At 47.4% G+C, this 25,406-nt stretch overlaps 1 protein-coding gene across 4 annotated transcripts; it reads left to right on the top strand.

Annotated features, from left to right (window-relative positions):
* On the top strand, nt 1–25,406 carry SLC34A2 (solute carrier family 34 member 2). 4 transcript variants are annotated; one of them, XM_006072625.4, is made up of 13 exons: nt 1–138; nt 11,177–11,291; nt 11,395–11,529; nt 12,466–12,594; nt 14,026–14,169; nt 15,311–15,422; nt 17,613–17,808; nt 18,921–19,016; nt 19,428–19,548; nt 20,731–20,898; nt 22,448–22,564; nt 22,661–22,785; nt 24,656–25,406. In XM_006072625.4, exons 2-13 carry the CDS (start codon nt 11,180–11,182, stop codon nt 25,280–25,282), a joined length of 2,082 nt encoding a protein of 693 aa, XP_006072687.2. In that variant the 5' UTR covers nt 1–138; nt 11,177–11,179; the 3' UTR covers nt 25,283–25,406.

Raw genomic sequence — 25,406 nt, 5'->3', positions numbered from 1 at the left:
CAGCAGGCGGTCCTGGAATGTGCGAGGGGCGTGATGACTGCCGCCGGCCTTTTTGCGCAACACCTTCCCTATATATACCAGAGCGCCGGGCTCCACCTGGGTGCCTGCTCCGGTTCATTACCTGCGTAGAGAGCGCCAGTGAGTACCGCCGCTGGGGTCTGGGCGCTTCTTCCTCTCTCCTGCCTCTTGAAAGAAACTTAATTCATTTTTAATTTACTTAATTCTTTTAGATCTCCCTCGATCCTGATTTCAAGGAAGTTGGCTGTCTTTGAGCTACAGAAGAGGGGGAAAGTAACTTTCTCCACATTTTCAGATTTTTCTTTTTCTTTTTAATGTCATTACTGTTGCTGTTATTTCAACTCCAGGGACTACACTATTAGTTGTGGCATACTTGGGGATTCTAAAATTAAAGATGTGGGGGGATTCCTACCACATAGGAATCAGGACAGCTAGGCTATCTTTTTGGTCACTAACTAGCTGTGTGATCTGAGGCAGGTCCCTGTGAGCCCCAAGGCCTCAGTCCCCCCCCCCCCCAACTTTTTCCAAGAAGGGAAACAAAACGGTCTGTCTTTTCTGCTGTCTTTACTGCGAAAATTCCAGCTCTGGGTGGCTGTCCAGTGATGCAGTGCCTCCTGCAGTGTGACTTCCACATGCTGCTGTTCTAGTCTGCAGGGTTATTTATCCAAAGTGACTGCAAGACACAGTCCTGGTCTGCTAGTCCCATCAGCTCAGGCAGCATCAGCAAAGGGCCCAGCCTTCCACTTGTCTTGGGAGAACGGAGCCCCCAGTTTTCCAGTGTTTTTGGAGATAGAGGTACTGGGGTGGGGGGCTAGGGAGATGTGGGCAAGGTGCAGTTGTGTTGGGGAGATCAAACATCTCCAGATCAGGAAGAGGGAGGCATGTGGAGTGGAGTGAATTCAGTCTTCAGATTCTCTGGGTAGCTGGCACTGAGGTTGAGTGTCTCTCCTATTCCCTTAGTGAAGAGGCAGCTTTCTCAAACTTGATTTCATGGAGGCAGCTTGTGGATTTCATCACTTAGAATCCTCTCTTCCTCCCTATTTGGGTTCATGATGAGATCTGGGTTAACTCTGCTTGCTCCAGCCCTGTTGGACTTTTTCTTCTCCACACCATTCTCCTCCTGGGCTGGAACCCTCTAATCTGTTCCGAGTTGGGTATTCTTTAAAAAAGTTGTACCTCATGGCAGTGACCATTGTTTCAGATTGTTGGGCATGTTTGACTCTCTAGCCCCTGCCAGCCAGTTAGCTGATAATGATCTCTATTTTTGTAACTTTGGGAACTGGTGGCCAGAAGTGCATGCTTTGTAAAGGCTCGATGTTAAACTGCCACCACCAAAATCCACCCTAAGTCAACTCAAGTATTTCATTAAAACAAGTTCCCGGTTTTGGGAGGATGGACGTCTGGTATATTGCTATTAGACACTAAGTGGGCATATGTACTGCTTGAATTCACTTTAATGAAGACAATAGCTTCTCAGGATCAGTGATTTGGAATAAACTTAATTCTTAGCCACCTTCCACCCCGCCTTTGTCCTGCCCTCCCCCCAGCTCCACCCTGGGAACAGAAAGGCAGTATCAGCAGGGAGTAATCAGGACATCCTAGTGGAATTAATTCTAGTGAATTTAAAGGTGCAAAAGTGTGTGGAAAGAAGGTGGCAAAAAGATGACAATGCATTTTAAGATGTTTATCTTTTATAAATTAGCTCTTTTAACGCCCCCCCATACAATGCAAAAATATGGTTATAAGTTAATTATAGGATTTATTTTAAAATAAATGCAAACTGGAAGTGCAGATGAGGGCAAGTGTGGTTTGGTTAAAAGGGTCTTAGTTTAAAGTGATAGTGTAAAAGTCTTTTAAAAATCCTGTTAGTTCATACCTTCAAAAGTCTAAAAGCCATTCATTGAGGTAAAACTGAGCTGCTTTGTCTCTCACACCTTCCTCCACCATTCTGTCCTCCAGGGATTATTTTTGCGATGTTTAGTGGAAGTTGAAGGAAAGTAACCACCATTCTCGGGAATTTTTGAATTCTTGGTCATTCTTTCAAAGTATGAGAAAATGTACCTCAAGCATATTGAGACCACTGGAGTCAAAATACTCAAGTTTGAATTGTCTCTACAGGCTTGGTGTGACTTAAAGTGATTATTTCTTTGAGCCTCAGTTTCCTTTCCTGTAGAATGGGGGATAGCATTGATACTAAGGTCAAAAGTGTTAGTCACTCAGTTGTGTCTGACTCTTTGCTATCCCATGGACTATAGCCCACCAGGCTCCTCTGTCCATTAAATTCTCCAGGCAAGAATACTGGAGTGGGTTGCCATTTCTTTTCCAGGGGATCTTCCTGACCCAGGGATCAAGCCCGGGTCTCCTACATTGCAGGCAGATTCTTTACTGTCTGAGCCACCTCAAGCAAATTGACAGGAATACATCAAGTGCTTGTGAGACTAAACAGATTAATTTGTTAACAGGGCTTACTGCAGGGCTTGGCACAAAACTCTCTGGAAGTATTTGGCTGGCAGACACTGTCCGCCATGCTGGGGATTGGGGTCACCCCCGTGTGCTTGTGGAGGTCACAGCCTGGTGGGAAAACGCCTGTGTGTCTCGGTCTCTCAGCAGGACGATGCCCCTTGCCTCCTTCCTCCTCTCCCTACTTCTTCAGATGGCCTTGAGCTACTGCTGTTCTGAGCGGAGGTGGCCCCAGAACAGGTCCTGGTTGGAGAGGCTTAAACAATGCCAAGCATAGGAGTTGGGTGACTGCCAGGTGCCTTACATTTCCCCACTGCCCAGGTCTGAGAAGGGCTGAGCAGTTTTTTTTTTTTTTTTTTTCCCCTTATCCCTCAAGAGTTCCTCTTGGCATCATATACACATGTGGATGCAGGAAGTTGAGCCAAAAGTTATCAATACAGCCAGCTCAATTGTAGGGAGGAGCCCAGGGTCGGGGCAAGGGAGCAGATGTGTGGTCGGAGTCACTAATCTTGTGCCTGGGCAATAAAAAACATTTTTCTGGGTATTAGCACCAAATTGCCAAAAGGGATGACTTAATCCTTCTCTGCTTCTGGCAGGTAGTAGGAGAGCACAGCCTTGGGGGAAGGTGGGGAGAGGGAACAGCTGAATCAGAGGGAGGGGGATGGGAGAAAGCCTTTGGAGGGGACCACAAGCTCTAAGGGCCCCTCTGACTGCCAAAGCACTTCCCAGGGGAATTGGGCACTAGTGTCTGCCACACCCCTGGGAGCAGTGGCCTCAGATTCAGTCTACATCTTCTATCAGGCTCATTCAGTGCCTACTGTCCTGCTTAGCTGAGCCTCCTAAAATTTAGACATATGCCAAATCCAGGCCTTTAGTATGCCTGAGCCTTTGTGGGGAGTCAGCAGCCTGCCCTTAGAGTATCTTGACTGACATTTCCAGCTGTCTGAATCACTAGGTAAGACTGACCCCTGCAGAGGTGTCAGTCAACTAGCTATCCCAGACTCCTTCAGAGCCCCACTAGGCCTGGACCCAAGGTAGGTGCCTTACTGCTCTGATGGGGCCTGGAGGATATCTAACTCCTTCCTCCACCTTGACACTTGGTGGGGTTCTGTGGAAAGGCCATCTAGCTTTGGAACCAGCAGTCCTGGCTTCAAATTAGACTCTATCCTTGGGCTTCCCAGGTGGCGCTAGTGGTAAAGTACCTGCCTGCCAATGCAGGAGACATAATGCAGGTTTGATCCCTGGGTCAGGAAGATACCCTGGAGGAGGGCACGGCAACCCACTCTACTATTCATGCCTGGAGAATCCCAAGGACACAAGAGCCCGGCGTGCTACAGTCCATGGGGTCACAAAGGGTTGGACACGACTGAAGCAACTTAGCATGATCCTTGGGTAACTGTGAGACTTTCTCAATTTCTCTGTGCCTCAGTTTCCTCTTATCCTAAGATTTAATGAGGTCACAAATCATATAGAACACTCCCGCATCACAAAACAAATATTAGATCCTTTTTTCTTACGTCCTTTGAATTCAGCGGCCACATAAATATTCACTCAGCTGTGCACCGAGATGAAGATCTTATGGGCTGGGGCAAAGTGGAGTTTTGTCTATTTGTTGTTTGTGATGCAGTTCATTTCACAAAGTGCTGAGTCTTTACTCTGCCAGGCACGCTGTTCGGGCCCTCAACTACATTCATTAATCAGTTAGTCTAATAACAGCTATTTAGGGAGGGAGACACTTGTCCCTAATTTTTGAAAAGATGAAACTGAGGCTCAGAGTCTCACACAGTAAGTGGCAGGGCTCTGCAGAGCCTCCCCTGCCGCATGGTTCTCTTTCTGGGTGGTGTGCCAGGCACTATGATAGCAGCAGACTGAACAGCTCTCTAGTCTCAGGGCTAATCACGGTGCGTTTGCTCCAAGTCCCCCTTTGCTTGGAGTCTGCAGGGTCAGCCTGCTCAGAGCGCTGAGGCTTTGGTGACTGGGAAGGCCATGGATATAGGGACTCTGCAGCCACACTGCCAGGTGCAGTGGTTGGGTACCTGGTGGCCTGCATTTCCCCCCTTTCCAGGTGCCAAGAAGAACATCTTGAGCTGTGGGGTGGGGAGGACAGGAGGGGCTGTTCAGCAGCTTCAGAATGCTCTGGGCTGGGTCAGATGACTCCTGGCTGCCTACCCCTCCGGGGGAAGTGCTTCAGTATGTGGACCTGCGCATTCTCTTCTTTCCTGCAAGTGACTAGCAGCGTGAACACCCAGTGAGTGATGATGGAGTAGATGAATGTACTGGACAGTGAAGTACAGCGGTTCCCAGGTGTCTGCTGGGTTTGGTTCCAGGACTTACCACAGATCTTGAGATCTGCAAAGTCTAGTGTATAAAATAGTGTAATTGTATATAGCCAATGCTATCCTCCCATATACTTTAAATCATCTCTAGATAGATTTTTATAATACCTAACAGTGTAAATACAAGGTAAACGCTATGGAAATAGTTGCCTGTGTGCTGCAAATTCAGCTTTTGCTTTTTGGAACTTCCTGGAATAATTTTTTCCCCTGAATGTTTTCCATCCGTGGTTGGTTGAAACTTCAGAAGCCGAGGACAAGGAGGACTACTGAACTGGATGTAGGAAAATGATTGCTTCATCAGGAATGTGTCTGGAAAGGTGATTTGGGTGTGGGACAGATGTCTGAACTTAGAGTAGGGGAAGCAAGATTTCTAGGAAGGAAGAGTAGAGACTTCCATTAGAATGTTGCCTTTGCTTCTTGGTGATGCTGATTAATAGGAAATGAGGACACAGAGAGGAATGAAGCCAGCACAGGCCTCACGAAGAGGAAGTACTCAAGGCACTCTAGTTTGTTGAATCCCTTGCGGCCAAACGCTACTCTCCCTTCTGTCCAGTTCAGTGGAAATGAGTGTCTGCCCATTCCATTGCTTTTATTATTGTGAATTACTTGTATTTCGGACCATGGAAAGTGTGTGGTTCTGAATTTGCTAGATACCTTGTACACCCCTTAAAAGAAAATGATTCTGATTAGTCAGAAATCCAGTCACTGGGAAGAGTTTAAATAATACCTTACTGCTGATGAGAATTTCCCAAGCTGGGCTGCTATGACATCCAGATTGTAGCTTCTTGAGACAGCTGCTCCATCCAACAGATCTTGCCAAACGGGCTTGCATATGGTGATGAGGAGCAAGCACTCATAAGATTCAGGCATGATTTGTTTCCTGGTCATGATCAGTGTGGATCTAGGGTGTTCCTTCAGTAAACCCTGGATGTTGACGTCTCCATTCACAGATGTACAGTACCTACTATGTGTGGTCTGCTGAGCTCTGGGAGAAAACGTGTAACAGGGTTCCAGCTCTCCAAAGCTTAAATTCCAGTTGGGAAGGCAGTGTAAATGTGCATAAGAGAAGAACAGCTCTAGGGTGAATTCAGATTATAAGAGAAAGAGAGGTGATAGAATTACCAATTTTTCCCTTCAAAATGCCCCTATATACATTTTGCGTTCTATACTATAATATGCCCATACTTGTTTTAGCATGATCATTGATAATCACACAAGTTTACAATATGTTGGCACCATTCTGGGGGCTTTTTAACTATCACACACTTGATCATCACAATAATCCTTCATAGGGTTAATCAAATATACATCATTTAGCAGTAATAATGTAAGTCATTTAACATTCCCTTGCCTCTTTATGTGTGTAAAAGTAGTGCTCTCTGAAGATATGTCTATGTCCCAACCAAGGATATGTTTGATCAGGGCCCACCCTCCCTGACAGGTAGAGCTGTGTTTAAAAACTGGCTCCATCACTCACCTACTAGGTGACTTTGAGCAAGTTGCTTGGATGTCTTGGAATCACAGATTTGTCCCATTTGCAAATGACAGTGTTCATGATGAAATGTGAACCTTGGCTCAGTGGTAAAGAATCCGCCTGCAAAGCAGGTGACCGAGTCGATCCCTGGATCAGGAAAATCCCCTGGAGGAGGGCATTGGCAACCCGTTCTGGTATTCTTGTCTGGAGGATCCCATGGACAGAGGAGACTGGCAGGCTACAATCCATAGGATCGCACAGAGTCAGACACGACTGAAGCAAGTGAGCGCAGCACAACGTTCATACGCCTTTTTTGCCTAAAGATTTGAGTGACATATGTGTCAAGCACCAGCATAGCACCTGGCACCTCTTTGTCACTCTTTAAAATGGGAGTTGTTATTATCAGAAATCAAGTAAAGATATCACAGTGGTGTGTGATGGAGTGCCAGATGAGTCACATGGGTAGGACACACGCTTAGAGAAGGGCAAGACTAGAGAGGCCTAGGGAACTCAGGCAGAGGAGGGAGAGAGAGGGCTTGGGTTGAGCCTAAAGAGGTGGTGAGAAAGATAGGGGGAGGGTCTTCTAGTTGGTGGGGGGGTGCCTGGGCAGAAGCAGAGGAGAGGGTTCAGGGTCCCAGTTTTAGGCTGGTGTGACCAAGGCCAGGGATCATTTGGGGAGCAGCAAGCCATAAAGAGATGAGTGCACACGATCACAGCTGTGTGTTGGGAAAGAAGCTGTACAGAGAGGCTGGGGCCCAAATCAGCTCAACAGGCTGCTGTGTTCCTCTAGGCAGGAGATACAGAGGCTCAGCATGAGGAGGTGGCCCCAAGGAACCAGACGCCAGGAACCAAGTTGCTCCCAGGTAAAATGCACAGTCCTGGTGCTGGCTGGATTTGGGAGCTGTCAGAGATGACTTGGAGATTCTCGGCTGATGATGGCAGGAGTCACATAAACAGCAAAGTTCCACCAAGGGGAACTTTGGGAATGATGGGGAAATGAGTTGGATTTAAGTTAAGGTGATGTCTAAGTGCTGACACACGTAAATGGTCCATGAACAGTGGAGATAGGTGGTTCGGATGCAGGCTACGTGCTTTTGTGCAGATATCTGGGGTGGGAGATGCTTGGAGACTGTGGGAGACTCATTTCCTCCCTGGAATCTTTTTTTTTTCCATCTGTTTTTGGCCGTGTTGGGTCTCTGTTGCTGCGTGGGCTTTTCTCTAGTTGTGGCGAGCTGGTGTTACTCTCTAGTTGTGGTGTGCAGGCTTCTCATTGCATTGGCTTCTCTTGCTGTGGAGCATGGGTTCTAGGTGCCCAGACTTCAGTAGTTGTGGGTCCCAGGCTCTAGAGCACAGGCTCAGTAGTTGCGGTACACAGGCTTCATTGCTCTAAGGCATGTGGGATCTTCCTGGACCAGGAATTGAACTCAATCTCTCACACTGGCAGGTGGATTCTTTACCTCTGAGCCACCAGAGAAGGCCCCCTCTCTGGATTCTGTGTGCAGTAAGTGGGATGCTGACTTCCACTAGAGTGTGGAAGCATCTTTTCCATTTGTCTAGATTTGGGCTTTTAATCAGATAGATACCACTTCTGATGCTATTAATGCATGACTCACTCCTTCCAGGAGAGTTCCAGGTCATATAGTCATTGAGAGGCAAGCAAGTGGACTCTAGAGTCAGAGAAACTCTCAAATCATGCCTATGACCTTGGGCCAAGTGACTTCATCTGTCTGGGTGCTTTGGTTTTCTCATCTATAAAATGGGAACAACACAAACCCCTTGCAGAGCTGATAAGAGGGGTTAAGAGGATCAATTTATTGAACAGATTACTGTACAGAAATTAACTCATTGAAGCTGCCTAGTAACCCAGTGGTTTATAAACATAAACCACATTTCTATGTATGGGAAACAGACGCACAGGGCAGTCGAGTGACTTGCCCAAAGTCGCAGTGTATCTGGGGCAGAGCTGGGGTTTGGTTCTAAACCTCTGTGCTGTATAATACCTAGTCTAGAGCCAACCCTGTATTTTCTTTTTAACCTCAGAGCCATTTCAAGCCGACATTTCAGATGTGGCAGCCTTGAGCTGAGGTTGAAGTTCTCCCAGATCAGCCGTGGTCTCTCCTCTCCAGCCACCCAACTTGACCCCACTTCCCCTGCCCAGGCCCAGCCTTGTAGCTGTCTCTCAGCACACCCCAGAAGGTGCCCCATCAGCAGGCCTGGAGAGCAGTGGGCTTTGCCCCACCTAGGGTGGTCAGCTGTACTGCAGGAGACTGGATGGAAACTCACCTGGGTTCAAGGCTCTGCCGTGTGGGACCTTAGGCAAGTCACAGGTCTCCGTGTACCTGAGTTTTTCTTTTTCTTTTTTTTAATTGGGTATAATTGCTTTTGGGGCTTCTCTGATGGTTTAGTAGTAAAGAATCTGCCTGCCAATGCAAGAGATTCAGGAGATATGAGTTTGATCCCTGGGTTGAGAAGATCTCCTGGAGGAGGAAATGGCAACTGACTCCAGTGTTCTTGCCTGGAAAATTCCATCAACAGAGGAGCCTTGCAGGCTACAATCCATGGGGTCACAAGGAGTCAGACACGACTGAGCAGAAATGCACATGTGATTGTTTTACCATGTTGTGTTAGTTTCTGCTGTACAACAAGTGAATCAACTATTTGTACACATATGTCCCCTCCGTCTTGGACCTCCTTCCCCACCCCATCCCACCCCTCTAGGTCACCACACAGCACTGAGCTGAGCTCCCTGTGCTATAAAGCAGGTTTTTCATCTTGGGATGCCATATGATGGCAGAATAATAACAACACTTCTCCGAATGGGTGGTGGTGAGGTTGAGCACAGCTATTGGCTCTTGCTAGCTAGGCAGGTCCCAGCATCCTGTTCAGAAAGCACACGAAGCCTAGGTGCCAGGCCCAGTGCTGGGTGCTTATGAAGCTGAAATGAAAGACCTGGTCTGTGCCTTCCTGGAAGCCAGTGACTGCAGGATGTTGGCTTTGATCACAGGAGTATGTGCCATGCTCTACAGTCACACAGGGAAAGTTCCTTGGGCTAAACAAATGGCATGAAATCCTCTCATGATGGGAATTCACAGAATCAGCTTCTTTTAACTCCTGGCTTTATCAGTATGAGTGACAGTAACCATACAAGTGCTCCTGAATCACCTAACTTCTGTGAGTTTGGGGATGGGGCTGCATCTCTTGAAGAAAATAAAAATCGCAGACAATCCTACCACCCCTTGTGTACCCCATGGAACATTTCTGGATCCTTTTCACGATCATGCTGTGAATAGAAGGCATAAATATGCCTTCTATTCACAATTTATCTAAAACATTTTCCTGAGGTTGTATTTACTTTGTTTTGCTGGTTCTTTATAATGGCATGCTCTTTGCTGCATGCATGTCCCATAGTTAATACAATAGTTTCCCGGTTTTTATTTTTGACCCTGTAAATAAGAGTGCATTTTGGTTTGCATCACATTCATCCATCAATCAATGTTTACTGGGCCTCGTCAACGTCCCAGGCAGAGTTATAGACCTTGAGGATGCAGTTATGAGCAAGACAAAGGCCCCCTTTTTGGTAGAGCTTCCATTCTGACAGGCAGGAATGATTTCCACTGAAGAAAAATGGGAAAGGAAACAGACCCAGGTTCTGGGAAACCCTCTCCAAAGAGGTGATCAGAGCAAGGCAGTACTTTTGATTTTCTGAGAAAAAAAAAAAAAAAACTGTCCCTAGATTTTAATTCCTACAGGTGAAATTACTGGGTCAGAGATGTATGAAATATGTATGGGGTTTAGACATTTGCCAACTTCTTTCCAGAACTTCGGCAGTGCTCATTTCACTGGATCATCTCCAGATTGGTACATTATACTTAAATTTTTATTTTTTGCTAATTTGATAGTTGAAACTTACCTCACTGTTTTGCGTATCTTGGGTCATTAATGAGGCCAAACTCTTACTTTGTAATAAGTGTTTGAGCCACTTGTACTTCCTCTTCTGTGAATTGTTTATTCCAGTCCTTTGGGTTGCGTTGTCTGACGTGTGTCAGGACAAGAACTGCAAGTAGAGGATGTCCCAGTACGTAGGGAGTCAGGTTTCCTCTCCACGGAGCTGAGAAAGGCTTTGTTGAGAAAATGGGTTGTGAGGAAGGCTCTCTCAGAGGCTGGGAAGAATGTGGTTCCGACAAAGGGTTGTTAATCCAGGCAGCATAGCCTAGTAATCATTGCTACTATTTACCAGGCACTTTCTGGACACAACCATTAATCTCATAACCCCACAAAGCAGGAAGCATTGTCCCCATTTTATAGATGGCTCAGAGGCCTAAAGGGACTCTCCTAAACATATGCCCACTGATAAGTGGCACCTGTGGGCTTTGAACCAGGTCTAATATATCATGCTTCTCATAGAGGACCCAGCAGCAGGTAAAGCAGGTAGAGTGTATACGAGCATTAAGACAGACCATAAGTCCACTAGGTGAGGCCTGTTGCAGATGTGCAGGTGAGCTTGTCCTTTCATGAGAAGCAGATGGGAAGCCCATTGGATGATCGTGAGGGCTTAGTGGTACCACGAGTTGATGAAGATGAATGGGTTCGTGTTCCCTTTCTGACTAAAGGAGAGAGTCATGACAGACCAAGACAGACAGAGCAACCAAAGGAGGTTCGGCTGGTGTATGGATTTGAGGCTAGGATGGAAACATAGAAAACAGTGGTTTGGTTTAGTGACAGCCTGGGTGAGCGAGGGAGGGAGGCCTCCAGAGGCATGAAATACGGTGCTTAAGGGTCCACACTTAGGACTTACAAGCATGAGTCTTTGCAACCACTGTCTCTTCTTGTGGAAACTGAGTGGGCTTCCTTTCAGTGGCTGCTTCTTTAAGCTGTTTTTCTATCACAGACCATGGCTCCTTGGCCTGAGTTGGAAAATGGCCAGCCTACCTCAGAGAAATACACTGTAAAGGCCGATGGTGAGCAGTCTGCCAAGCCTGAGAAAGCTAAGGAGACTGAAAAAGGTAAGTGCCCCACCTCCAGCCCTGGGCTGGCCCCCTTGGGAAGGCCCCAGGAGACCCAGGCCTGGTTCCTCATTCCTCATGGCCTCTCTGCTTGTTTGGGCAGATGACACCGGCACCCCTATCACCAAGATAGAATTTGTGCCATCTCATTCCACTGCGACACTGATTGAGGAGCCCACCGAAGTGGAAGACCCCTGGGACCTGCCCGAGCTTAAGGACACGGGGATCAAGTGGTCAGGTAAATGAGGGCAGCTGAGGCAGGTCTTTACACTGTCACCTTGGTGTCATCGTTTCCCTTCGATTGTTTAAGCAAAGGTCCTGGCTTTAAGAGTCAAGCCTCCTGTGATGACTGGGGGATCTTTTATCCTTTCATTCATTCATTCAACGAATGAACCGAGGTTATAACCAGACCAGACCCTGTGCAGCTCCACTGTGTGCCGAACCATGTCCCAGGCACTGCCCAGTGCCGTGGATGCAGCAGGAAATAGATGAGGCCCCATTTCTGAGACCCCGGGGGGTTGGGGAAGAGGGGTCCCCAGACCTCAACATGGGCATCAAAGAGAGATTATAGAAGGCAGTCTACATAGACAAAACAGCAGGGATGCAAGCAGATGCCACACTTCTGGTTCAGGCAGTAAGGTCAGTCTGCAGGTCAGGTAGAAGGGGAGGAGAGCTGGGAGGGAGGACGTGAGAACCACTTTAAAAGTGAGTGCAGAAAGCGACAGCCCAGGATGTAGCCTTCCAGGACATACGAGGGCCCAGACCCTCCCCAGATGGAGGCTGTGATTGCTACCTTGCAGCCACTTTGTTGAAAATATTCTGTGTGGTTCTGAAGGTGCTTAGAAAAGCCTTTATCTCTGACCTCGCACTTAGCAGGGGGCAAGTGCTCTTAAGTGGCTCATCAGTGACACTTGCTCTTGCCCGTGTGTGCCCCAGACCTCACCAACCCCCTCCTCCCAAGAGCCCAATCCTTTAGCCATTTCACCACAGGTTTCAACTGAATGGACTCAAGTGGTAATTACTTTGAAAACTACAGCCAGCCATGAATGCATCCCATTGCTAGGTCTTGCTAGATTTAAGACTATAGCTGCCTGGCTAGGAGGGGAGCTGGGGGAGTTCTGAGCTCATCGTCAAACTTCTCAGTGTTTCAGCCATGCCTTTTCCCCTCTTCCAGAGAGAGACACCAAAGGGAAGATTCTCTGCGTCTTCCAAGGGATTGGGAAATTTATTTTACTTCTGGTGTTTCTCTACTTCTTCGTGTGCTCCTTGGATGTCCTGAGCAGTGCCTTCCAGCTGGTTGGAGGTATGGATGGAAGAGGTCAAAGGTCTGGGGTGGGGGTGGTGTTTTCGGTGAATTTATTTCAGAAAGTCACAACTCAGCAAGCCCCATGCAGTTGCAGTCTACCCGAGTGTTCTAGAAATGGAAGTCACCTGAGATCATCTGAAGTCATGCCCCCATTTTACAGAAGAGAAAACCAATGCCCATGAGAGGTTATGATAGGCTGGCTGAAGTGGCTTAGGCCAGGCCAGAGCCAATGCCAAGGGCAAGCCATCAGCTCCTTGTGTTTGTCTGTGATCCCTGGACAGGAAGCTGTTTGACCTAAAGGCTTACATGAGGGTTTCTGGCTGTCTTGGTGCCTCCCCACCTGAGGGGACTATTGACTAAGACTGTTCTTAGGCTAAAGCAACTACTAAAAATCAAAGTTGGTCCTTTGCTGGAGAAGGACAGGGGTCCCTTGTTGGGGGATCTGCTTTCACTGCAGTTGCCTAAACACCTCCCAGGACTGAGCGTGGAAATGAGGGGTGAGGGGACCCAGAAGTGAAATTACTATATGCTTGGTCACCTGCCTATCCCCGATGGGCAACAGTAGTAAGAGCCAGCCCTTTAAGTGCCTACTGACGTAGGGGCATTGTCTTAAACATTACTTCCCAAAGTCTTTCCTACCTACAGAGGAATGGGCTAAGGCTCTAGAAGGTTGTCACCCAGCACTGAGTTTCACAGCCTGTAATTGGCATAGTGGGATTCAAACTGAGATCTGGTAACATGGAAGACCGTAGGTTTCTGTATCCCTTGGTTCTGTTCTTGAGAACTCATCTTTGTGGTCTAGCAGAACTGGGGGAGTTTGAGGGGCAGACTGACTTGCTGAATGCCACTCTGATCTGCCTCTATCCCACGCAGCATCAGCAAGGGGCCTTGCTGTCTCTCAGACAAGGCATTCCACTCCCCACTCTCAGTCTTCTTTTAAACATTAATTGGGGGGATGGATTGATGGTCTCAGAGCACACTCTCAAGTGATGCTCCTGGTGTTCGGTTATGGGCTGGGGCTAGGGGCTTGAATCGAAGGGGTTGGGTAGAGAAGAATGAGATGATCTACATGGATAAATCTTGTGAGTTGGGAATACATCCCTGACCAGAATGAGGCCATCAGGAGATGCACTGGCATTCATCAAATGAAGTACAGAGCTGAGGCCAGATTCGCGATCGTAGAGGACTAGAGGAGGGCTTGCTGATGAAAGTGGTTGAAGTAGATAGGAAGGTACAGGGTGAAGGGACAAGAGGAACAGGGGTGGGGGAGATTAGAGCAGCACTGGGGAGAAGCCTGAAGAAGCAAGATGCCTGAGATACCACCAGCAAGTCTGCTGGCTGGCACCTACAGCCACCGGCCAGTAACTTGAGGCTGGTCACTCAGCGCCCACCTAACGTCCATCACATGGTTATGGGTTTGTTTTTCAGGAAAGGTAGCTGGGAAATTCTTCAACAACAACTCCATCATGTCTAATCCCTTGGCGGGGATGGTGATTGGGGTGCTGGTGACGGTCCTGGTGCAGAGTTCCAGCACCTCCACGTCCATCGTCGTCAGCATGGTGGCCTCCTCACGTGAGTCCAGGCACCTGTGAGCCCAGATACATTTCAGGCATTTCCCTGTTCAGCTGGGGAGGCTGGGATTTACTCTGAATATGTCCAGGCCTGTTGCCATTACCTTCCTAACTTGTCCAATTATGATGTGCTCTGCTTAGACTGTGGGCAGCCTCCTCTTTCCCTTCCCAGGGCTGAGCCCCAATGCTTGAAGACTCAGTTCCGAATTCTCTTGAACTGTGTTGTCTAGTCTAGTAGCCACTAGCTACATGTGGCTGTTTCATTTAACCTTAAGTTCAGCTGCTCAGCGGCAAGATGTATTTCAAGGGATCACATGTGGTTAATGGCTGTCATATTGAACCACATAAATTTAGAACATGCCCATCATTGCTCTCAGGGCTTCATGTAATCACAGCACATGTTGGCCTTGGGGCATCTGAGCTTGGGGACCTGACGTTACAAACTTGAACCCACTCAACCTTTGCCCTGGCTATGTTGAGACAGACCCTTTGAGGGGAGCCAGTTTGAACTGGTTAATTTTCAACCCAAACCAGTATTTTTATCTAAAATTTAGTAGAACAACTTTTCAAGGACCAAATTAGAAAAATATTCTTTACTTCTGCAAAGCATTTTTATACTTTTATAACTTATATTTTTTATACTTCTTAATACTTTTATAACATATACTTTTATATGTACTTTTATACTTTTATACATTAGAATGTATGGCAATGTATTAATTTTGTGAGAAAAAGATATTGCCATAAATTTTCCATAAAAATACGTAAGTCCTTATACATTGTTTCCTGGTCTCCTTTATGCTACCCTGCCATCTGGAATGGGGGGACAGAGGGATTTAGAATGGAACTTTTAAACTGAAACTTTTAAACAGGAGGGTTTTGTGGAGTCTCTGAATTCCCTGCAATTAAGTGCTGAAATTTTTTATTTCCTTCTTTGGCATACGTGCCTATTTCTATAGTGAGATGCCCAAGTTTTGTTCAGATTCACAGTGGGGTGCAGACCCTAAAGAGATTAAGACCTGGTGCTTTAGGGGATTACCAGCCTGCATGAGGTCAGTTTGCCTTGGGCCACATCAGGAACACGGCCAAGATGCCTTCCTCAACTTTACTAACTTGCTAACTTACTCTTTTCCACCCTCCAGTGCTGCCCGTGAATGCTGCCATTCCCATTATCATGGGAGCCAACATTGGGACTTCAATTACCAACACCATCGTGGCGCTCATGCAGGCAGGAGACCGGAAAGAGTTCAGAAGGTAGGAGGCTTGGAGTCAGCCTTGGCCACCACCAGGCCCATATAGGGGTTGGCCAAGTTTTCCTAACTGTCGTTGACAAGAGAGCATGTTTGTTATCCCTGGACCTCTTAGAAGTAGCTACAATGAAGTAGGGCTGGAGGCTGGGATCACATACTTATCAGTTGGTAACTCAGTTCCCTGACTTGCAGAGCTTGGATAACAGAATCTATCAACTTCCATGTTGCCTAAAGAAATTAACACATTCATATAGATAAATACTTAGCAAGGTGCCTGGCACCTAGTCAGGGCTGCCTGAATACAAGTTTTAGCCAGAAGCTTGACCTGTGGCATGGTTAAAACAAGGCCAGGTAGAATAGCATTTACTATCTCACTTGGAAATAATTATAACTTCCTAAAGCTTCCATTAAACACAATTCCCAGCCTCTCTTCTGACTGGTTATGGGTTTTTCCGGAGCTTGTTACAATAGTGAAATAGTCCCCATCCAACAAAGCCAAAAACACCAATTTGAAAAGGTACAATGCACCCCCAATGATCATAACAGCATTATTTAGAATTGCCAGGATATGGAAGCAACCTAAGTGTCCATCAACAGACGAATGAAAGACGTGATCCATCTACACACACACACACACACACGTACACATACAATGGAATACTGCTACTCAGCCACAAAAAAGAACAGATTTTTGTCATTTGAAGCAATATGGATGAACTTGGAGGGCATTATATTAAGTGAAATAAGTCATACAGGGAAAGACAAAAATTGCATGATATCACTGATATGTATAATCTAAAAAATACAACAAACTAATGAATAAAACAAGAAAGAAGCAGACTCACAGATATGAGAACAAACTAGTGGTTACCATTCGAGAGATGAAAGGGGGATGAGTAAGATAGGAGTAGGGAAATAAGAGGTACGCACTATTAGGTATAAAATACGCTACAGGACATAGAGCCAATATTTTCTAATAACCATAAATGGAATAAAACCTTTTAAAATTGTGAGTCGCTGCATTGACCTGCGGCTTATATAATATTGTACACCAACTATACTGCAACTATCACATCAGAAGGTGACACTAAACAGGCTGCTGGGGGTGGTCAGCAAACACCATCCCTCGTCCGCGGGTGCACTGGCGGGCACCAGATGTCCCCCATTCAGTTTCTGTCAACCATAGCTGAACTCCTGGTCCGCGATAAGATGTTCTGAGGTCTAAATTATAATACGTATCACCCAGGGCGTTTGCTAATTTGATCTTAAGAAACTGAGTAGACTTTTCTATGCACTATTTTATTAAATATAGAAGCACAAAGAGGTTAAGTAACTTCGCTGAGGGGCATAGCTGGGACTCAGTCCAGGTTTTCTTATTAGAAATTCTGGGTTCCTTTCACTGTTACACTAATTTTTACCTCTGGATATATAAAGATGAAAGTGCGTACACATAGAATATAATTGATCTAGCTCACCCACTTCTGAGATATTTAAATAGATTGCTTTCAATAACATCTTTGGAGATGTGTATTATTCTTTTCTGGTCATTTTTTCCTGGATAGATTCCTGAAACAACAACAACTATATCAAACACCTATAAGGCTTTTTTAACAGTTTTCCAAACTACAAAGAAATATTTGTAACACTTTGAGTCAGCAGTGTATGAAAATGTCTTAAATCACCCTCTCCAGGAAGCATAAGTAAAAATTTGTACTTGCAAACAAATTGCAAATTTCTAAAGGAAGATTGTGTTCAGGATGCATGATTCAGAAGTAGTCCTGATGACGTTTTTTCAAACAGCCCCTTGCTGAATTAATACTTGCAGCCAAAATAACCTCTATTGATAGTTCCCTTTCCCCCACACAGAGCAAACTGTCTCCTGTCTAATCTGGTGGGAAATGTTCTGCCAGGCAGTAGGAGACGAGATCCCTGGACCCAGCACTGCTGCAGTGATCTTCAGTTCCTCTGTTTGCTGGTCCTCAATTTCTTCATCTGATGAATGGCGGTGGGGTGGGGGGAGGGTAGTATTAATACCACTCACTTTGGGGATTGCTGTAAGAAGAAAAGTGAGATTGTATACCTATATACATATAGGGAGGTGACACCTGGCAGATAATACAAGTGATGACCTGCCTAGATGGTACCCAGCCACTCGATGACTGGTCTGTCTCGGGGTGGGGTTCTCCTCCTGCAGGGCCTTTGCAGGGGCCACTGTCCATGACTTCTTCAACTGGCTGTCCGTGCTGGTGCTCTTGCCTCTGGAGGCCGCCACCGGTTACCTGGAGCGCCTGACCAACCTAATAGTGGACAGCTTCCACTTCAAGAATGGAGAGGAAGCCCCAGAACTTCTGAAAGTTATCACAGATCCCTTCACAAAGCTCATTATCCAGGTAATCTGGCTTCCTGCAGAGAGGTAAATGGGATGGAAGAGATGGATGAGGGTCTGTAATCACTGCCCTTTAGCTGCCTCTGAAAAAAACCAAGGGAGGCAGAACTTCAGGAACACCAGATGGGATGGAGTTCTTGTTGTTCAGTTGCTCAGTCATGTCAGACTTTTTGTGACCCCATGGACTGCAGCACACCAGGCTCCCCCGTCCTTCACTATCTCCTGGAGTTTGCTCAAATTCATGTTTGTTGAGTTGGTGATACTATCTAACCATCTCATCCTCTGCCATCCCCTTCTCCCGGAGTGAAGTGAAGTGATAGCTCAGTCGTGTCCGACTCTTTGCAACCCTGTGGACTGTAGCCCACTAGGCTCCTCCGTCCATGGGATTCTCCAGGCAAGAATACTGGAGTGGGTTGCCATTTCCTTCTCCAGGGGATCTTCCCAACCCAGGGATGGAACTCAGGTCTCCCACATTGCAGGCAGATGCTTTAACCTCTGAGCCACCAGGGAAGCTGAGTAATCGTCATTTATTATCTCTGTGACTTCAGCACACGTGTATCATCTTTATTAGTGTGGGAGTGGTGGGTGGTAGTGAGTGCTTCTTGAGACTCAAGGACTCTCCATTGGACACTTCGTTCCCACCTCTGACCTCAGCACCCCTGGGCTCACTGATTAAAGTCACATCCTACTCACAGCCAGAGAGGAAGAGTTTACTGCCTTTCCTCCCATCTTATCCCTCTGCTCACTAGAGTCTGTCCATATTGTTGAAATAAATGAAAGAAGGCTTTGTAGATGTTGCCTTGGGGAGAAGGGGCCAGCTTGGACCTTGCTCATTCACTTTTACTTTCATTTTTTTTTCCTCTTATTTGATTATCTAATGAATATTCTACTGCATGCTTCCTAGATACAGGTCCGTTGTTCATACCAGTCCTTCATTTATTGAGCACCCACTGACATCAAGGTGCTATGCTCTGCCCTGAGAGTGCAGATAGGGTGAGTCCCAGCTCACCGCTGCAATCTGGTTCATGTCCTCAGAGCCCCTCTTAACAGCTTAACCTCTGTCCCACATCGGTTTTGACAATGGGCTGACTCTCTTCTGTCTATTGCTTTCTTCAGCTGGATAAAAGTATTCTCAACCAAATTGCAATGAATGATGAGTCGGTCCAAAACAAAAGTATGATCAAGATTTGGTGCAAAACTTTTACCAACGTGGTAAGTTTCTAAGAATATTGCTGGCTGGGTTAGCTCTTTTGTCTGTACTGGATAAAGCAAGATCTTGCCTTCAGATTGGGCATATAAAAGGTTGGGAGAAAGAAAAATCGAGAATTCCTGAAAAGTCAAAACTAGCCAGTGAGAATCCTTAAGTCGTTGATTTCTAGATGGACAAACATGCTGTAGGACAGACAGGACCAGCCCACATCATGGATGTGTTATTCCTGGCTAATTATATTCATGTCTCCTGGCTTATCTCTGGCTGCCACCTTGCTTCCATTTATAGAGGGACTTGTGAAAGCATGCCCCCACACCTATGGAGTCTCCCCTGATGCCCCGAATTTCCCTCCATTCCCCACCAGAAGTGAGGGTTGTAGACGATGTATAGTATTTCTCATGTTTGCCACCCAGACTGAGAGAAATGTCACCGTCCCCTCGCCTGAGAACTGCACCTCCCCTTCTCTCTGTTGGACGGATGGTTTGTACACCTGGACCATCAAGAACGTGACCTACAAGGAGAACATTGCCAAGTGTGAGTGGAACTCACAGAGCATCAGCCATTACGACAGGCTGTCTGGGGTGATGATGGTTATTTCCTATCTGTGTGGAGCCCCAGTAAGTGAAGGAAAGAAGGGCAGTGAGATTCACTGAACACCAATCCTACATGGGACGATGAGCTGTGAACTTTCACGTCAGAAGAAACTAAGGCTTGGGGACAGGGGGGCAGGCTCAAGGTCCCCCTGTAAGGGGAAGAGCTAGGACCTGAAACTCAGTTCTTCTGACCGTTCCAGACCAACTCAGAACTCATCAACAGATTCCAGAGCACTCCCTCCACGGGCTTTGGTATCTCTTTGGCAGTAACTGTAGGGAGATGACAGCCTGATTTGAAGGTTAGGGGGCATATACAGAACAGATACCATCACCCTTGAGTCAGGAGTCCCTATTGTACAGTAGGCCCCATTTGAGGCACTGGGGCACTGAACAAAGCAGTGAGCTTACTGCTCCAGTTGGAGCACTGATGCTCCAATTCTTTAAGAAGCTATACTGTTGCCTCTGGACTCTTTTATGGCCCTGATGCTAGTTCTTCTAATTATGTATTCCTTATGTGCCCATTTGCATCTCTCTGCCTCTCCGCCTCTCCAGCATCCCCACATTAATTCCGAGCCGTATACCTTACTCTACTCCAGCTGTGGTTTACCTCACAGAATCATGTGAATGTATCACCTCCTGTACTGTAGCTGTTGTACATCCATTAAAATAACCATGTTTTTTCTGGAATCATCATGGAGACACACAGGGATTTTAAAAAAGAAAAAAACACTAGCAGTTTTATAACAATTTATAACAATTGCTCCCACTCTGACTTGCCCTTCCTGCCCCAACTTGGCTCCTTGAATACTTGTAGGTATCCTCATTATCATGAGTAAAATACGGAATGGGATTTAGAGGCAGAAGAATGGAGTTGGAGGCCTGCCCCTGGATTTTGCTACATCTTCACCCTCATGAGATCCCATTGGCCTAAACATAACTTCAGAGTTATACTTACCTGCAAGGGAGGCTTGAAAGAGTGGTCTTTATTCTGGGCTGCCCTGTATCAAGCTGACAACCAAGATCCTGTTACTTTGAGACAGAAGGATGTTGGGGAAAAAATAACAATCTGTGGCCGCCCGGGGCTCCATGCCCTCCTAACAAGGGCTGTCTATGGTCTTTCCAGGCCAGCACATCTTCGTGAATTTCAACCTCTCAGATGCTATTGTTGGCACCATCCTGCTGATCACCTCCCTGCTGATCCTCTGTACCTGCCTGATCCTAATTGTCAAGCTCCTGGGCTCTGTGCTCAGGGGGCAGGTGGCTGCTGTCATCAAGAAGACAATCAACACTGGTAAGCTTGCTGCCTCTCATTCTGGACCTTTTAGGGGTGGCATCACTGTGCCCCTCCCCCATAGGGAAGCTCCTGTTGATTCTCTTCTAGCAACAGCCTCTACATGGAGTTTCTGTCTTGGCTCTGAGAAGCTGTGAAAGTTACAATGCCACTTGCCTTCGAAATCCTCCTTAGTGTTTTGAGTGGAGCCTGGGGAGCACTTGTTTGCAAGGTCTTGAGAAAGAGCCAGCTTAAGTTCAAATTGCTGTGAGTTAGGCCTTCCTTCCTACCAGGTTCCCTGTTTGCCCAGGACTTTACTGAGTCTGTCAGGATCCCTTAGGTAATAAAGGGTTGCAGAAGTCCACTGCGACCCTTATATCCCTTCAGCTCTTGGGGAAGAAAATGTGGTTCTGGATAAATACAGCCAGTGAGACTCTATTGCTGAGAATGGCATCCTGGCCAATGAAAACACACCCCATGAACTCTGCCTGTGAAATGGGGCTGAGGATGTCTACCTCCCGAGGTTGTCATGAGGGTGAGCTGAGCGACTCTTCTCTGGGTGCTTGCTGGCTATGCGGGGCATGGTCCTGGACTGGTGGTGCCAAGAATAGGGTCTCTGGGGCTTCCAAGCTGCTTCACATACTCAGTGCTCCTTTAAGTGGAAACAAAAGTGGAGGGTATGAAGCACTGGGAGACCAAGACAGGAGGAAAGCTAGAGCCTGAATGCTCAGAGTGCTTTGTTGGTATTTGGGTGACATCTTAGTGTGGCTCAGAGGGTAAAGTGTCCGCCTGCAATGCGGAGACCTGGGTTTGATCCCTGGGTTGAGAAGATCCCCTGGAGAAGGAAATGGCAACCCACTCCAGTACGCTTGCCTGGAGAATCACACGGACAGAGGAGCCTGGTAGGCTAAAGTCCATGGGGTCGCAAAGAGTCGGACACAACTGAGCAACTTCACTTAGTCCAACCACTGTAACAAATTCTCATAGACTGGATGGTTTAAACAACAGCAATTTATTTCACACAGTCTTGGAGACTGGGAGGTCCAAGGTCAGGGCGCCAGCACAGTTGGGTTCTGGTGAGGACCCACTTCCTGGTTTATAGATGGCTGCCTTTTCACCAAGTCCTCACGTGGACAAGCTCTCCCTTCTATAAGGGCACTAATCCACTCTTGAGGACTCCAACCTCATGACCTAGTCATCTCTCAAAGGCCTCACTTCCTAATACAATTACATTAGGGGTTAGGGTTTCAACACTTGGATTTGGGGTGGGGGAAATGACACAAACATTCCATGCATAACAGATGGGTTCAGCATTCAGAACTCCAGTGAATATGTGTTTTTGTCTTGGCAACACATCCTTGCTTCCACCGTTCGAAAATGCAAGGTGAAAGAATGCTAAAAAATCCAATTTGCAGCTTCAGACTTCAGTGTGGGTGTGCAGAGGAGTTTACACAACACAAACCTCTGGCCCAGTTGTGCTGCCTGGGTCCTAGGGAGATGCCAGCTGGGCCTCCCAATCCATGCCTTTTCCAGAAGGATTGTGATACATCTCTTATCCTCTGTCTTCCAGATTTCCCTTACCCCTTTAGCTGGGTGACTGGCTACCTGGCCATCCTTGTGGGGGCAGGCATGACCTTCATCGTTCAGAGCAGCTCTGTGTTCACGTCTGCTATGACCCCACTGATCGGTGAGTTTCTCACCTGGGTCTCCCTCTGTCTTCTGTTACCATCTCCTGCCATCCTCTGGGGCTGATGCCACAGGCTTTGTATTTTCATCCCCCCAGGTATCGGTGTGATATCCATTCAAAGAGCATATCCACTAACGCTAGGTGCCAACATTGGCACCACCACCACCGCCATCTTGGCCGCCTTAGCCAGCCCAGGCAGTACTTTGAGAAGCTCACTCCAGGTAAGGAAATGCTTCATGGGACAGGGGCTCTGGGAGGGATCCAAACCCACCCATGTTCTTGTAAGCACATGGTTTCTAAACAAGAAACCAAGTCAAGCTTTTCTCTGTTGTGTCCAAAACTGTGATGTGGAGATGCCTCAGGGAGACAGATATGAGAACAACCAAAGGCCACTCCCTAGAGTGGTGGAACAACTACTCCCTAGAGTGGTAGCCAGACTCCCATCCCCAGAGGTTGTTTAAACAAAGGTGAGGTGGCTGTTTTGCTGGAGGAGGAAAGGGTATTCCGGAAACATAGATACCACTTTCTGTCTCCTTGCCCTCGTCTTGGACAATGGGAGGTCACTTGTGTCCTAAGCCTGGCATTGAGAAGAATCAGGGGTATCTGCCTTGCCTGGATCAGCTAGGTGACCTTGGGCAAGATGACCTTTGATGTCTGAATCACTGTCCCCCAGTTACACACCCAGTGCCGTTGGACAGGTGACCTAACCTTTGAGCATCAATTCCCTCATCTGAAGAACGGGAACCATAATCTCTAGCTCAGTAGGATTATTTTAAAGATCTGATGAGGCTCTGTCTAAAGCCATGCTGTCGATAGAAGTATAGAATGAGCATAGAATATGTGAATCACTCATGAAATCTGAAACTTTTAGTACTGCAGTTTTAAAAGTCAAAAAGGAACAGGGAGATTAATTTTAATAATGTGTTTGATTGAACCATTATCATTTCAATGTGTAATTGATATTAAAAATGATGAGATTTTATATTTCTTTATAAAAAATTAATTTATTAACCCATTTATTAATTTGCTTTTGGCTGCACTGGGTCTTGTTATTGCACGTGGGCTTTATCTAGTTGCAGTGAGTGGGAGCTATCTTTGTTGCCTTGAGTGGGCTTCTCATTGTGGTAGCTTCCCTTGTTGTGGAGCTCGGCCTCAGTAATTGTTGTGCACAGGCTTACTTAGTCGCTCCATAGCATGTGGAATCTTCCTGGATCAGGGATCGAACCCATGTCCCCTGCATTGGCCGGTGGATTCTTAACCACTGGACTACCAGCAAAGTCATTTACAACTGTTTTGGGCTAAGTCTTGGAAATCTAGCAGGAATTTTACACTTATGCCACACCTCAGTGGATAGTGACTAATGCATCGGATAGGGCTGGTCCAAAGCCCCTAACATCATGCTCCGTGCCTGGTGGGAACATATCAGTTCAGTTCAGTTCAGTTGCTCAGTCGTGTCCGACTCTTTGAGACCCCATGAATCGCAGCACGCCAGGCCTCCCTGTCCATCACCAACTCCCGGAGTTCACTCAGACTCACGTCCATCGAGTCAGTGATGCCATCCAGCCATCTCTTCTTCGGTTGTCCCCTTCTCCTCCTGCCCCCAATCCCTCCCAGCATCAGTCTTTTCCAATAGGAAAGTACAAAGTGTGTGGCCTCTGGGGCCAGGCTATCTGGGTTTGAATTCCATCTCCCATCTGTGTGACTTGAGGAAAATAGCTTAACCTCATAGTGCCTCAATTTCTCAAAGTTCATTGTTAGATTTTGCCTAATGGAAACTTCAGGCCCTGAAAATTAAACTGTGATTCAGGCGGTCACTTCCCTTGCCTTCCCCTCCCCACCTCGCCCAACCCACCGCCCCCCGCCCCCACCCCCCCGCGTCCGCTCCCCCCTCCTCCCCTCCCCCGTCCTTCCCCGCCCCCCCTTTCCGCGACACACAAATGTATTAGGCCCTCAGCTAATGTAATCCCTCCCACTCTGGGCTGAGCTACGAAGGTGAGGAAGACCCATGACTCCACTTCTAGATGACGCCCTCTTCTCTCCGACCCCGCCGTGCGGCAGACCCGTTCACCTCTCCAACCCCTTGCTTTTCAGATTGCCTTGTGCCACTTTTTCTTCAACATCTCAGGCATCATCCTGTGGTACCCAATCCCGTTCACTCGCCTGCCCATCCGCCTGGCCAAAGGGCTGGGCAACATCTCATCTAAGTACCGCTGGTTCGCCATCGTCTACTTGATCATCTTCTTCTTCCTGATCCCTCTGGCGGTGTTTGGCCTCTCCCTGATTGGCTGGCCAGTGCTGGTGGGCGTGGCGTCGCCCATCGTCCTTGTGATCTTACTGGTGGTGGTCCTCAAGATCCTGCAGTCCTTCTGCCCTGGCTCCTTGCCGCAGAAGCTCCGAAGCTGGGACTTCCTGCCCTTTTGGATGCGCTCCCTGGAGCCCTGGGACAAGCTCATCACCTCCCTCACCAGCTGCTTCCAGAGGCGCTGCTGCTGCTGCTGCCGGGTCTGCTGCCGCGTCTGCTGTGGGCTGTGTGGCTGCTCCAAGTGCTGCCGTTGCAGCAAGTGCTGCGAAGACCTGGAGGAGGTGAAGGACGAGCCGGTCAAGTCCCCTGAGGCATTCAATAACTTGGCCATGGACAAAGAGGCCCAGGATGGGGTCACTAAGTCTGAAGTGGATGCCTCAGGCACCAAAATCGTTTCCAGCGTCACAGCCTTGTAGGTAGGGGCTGCCCGGAGCGGGGAGGAGGGCCCTATAGTCCACACGCTCTTGCTCCCTCCTGGTTCTTCCTGCATTTCAGGGGAATTCCTTCCCCACTGAGAAATGACATCCATCCCAGCTCTCA

The sequence above is a fragment of the Bubalus bubalis genome, chromosome 7 (genome assembly GCF_019923935.1).
Source record: "Bubalus bubalis isolate 160015118507 breed Murrah chromosome 7, NDDB_SH_1, whole genome shotgun sequence".
In the NCBI taxonomy this organism is placed as follows: domain Eukaryota; kingdom Metazoa; phylum Chordata; class Mammalia; order Artiodactyla; family Bovidae; genus Bubalus; species Bubalus bubalis.
This window is presented reverse-complemented; position numbering and strand designations above follow the sequence as displayed.

Excerpts from the sequence above, each read along its gene's own strand:
- SLC34A2 (XM_006072625.4), top strand. The coding sequence starts at position 11,180 with ATGGCTCCTTGGCCTGAGTTGGAAAATGGCCAGCCTACCTCAGAGAAA. Across the intron at positions 11,530-12,465 it reads CACGGGGATCAAGTGGTCAG|AGAGAGACACCAAAGGGAAG; the intron begins GTAAATGAGGGC and ends CCCCTCTTCCAG. Across the intron at positions 20,899-22,447 it reads CAAGAAGACAATCAACACTG|ATTTCCCTTACCCCTTTAGC; the intron begins GTAAGCTTGCTG and ends TCTGTCTTCCAG.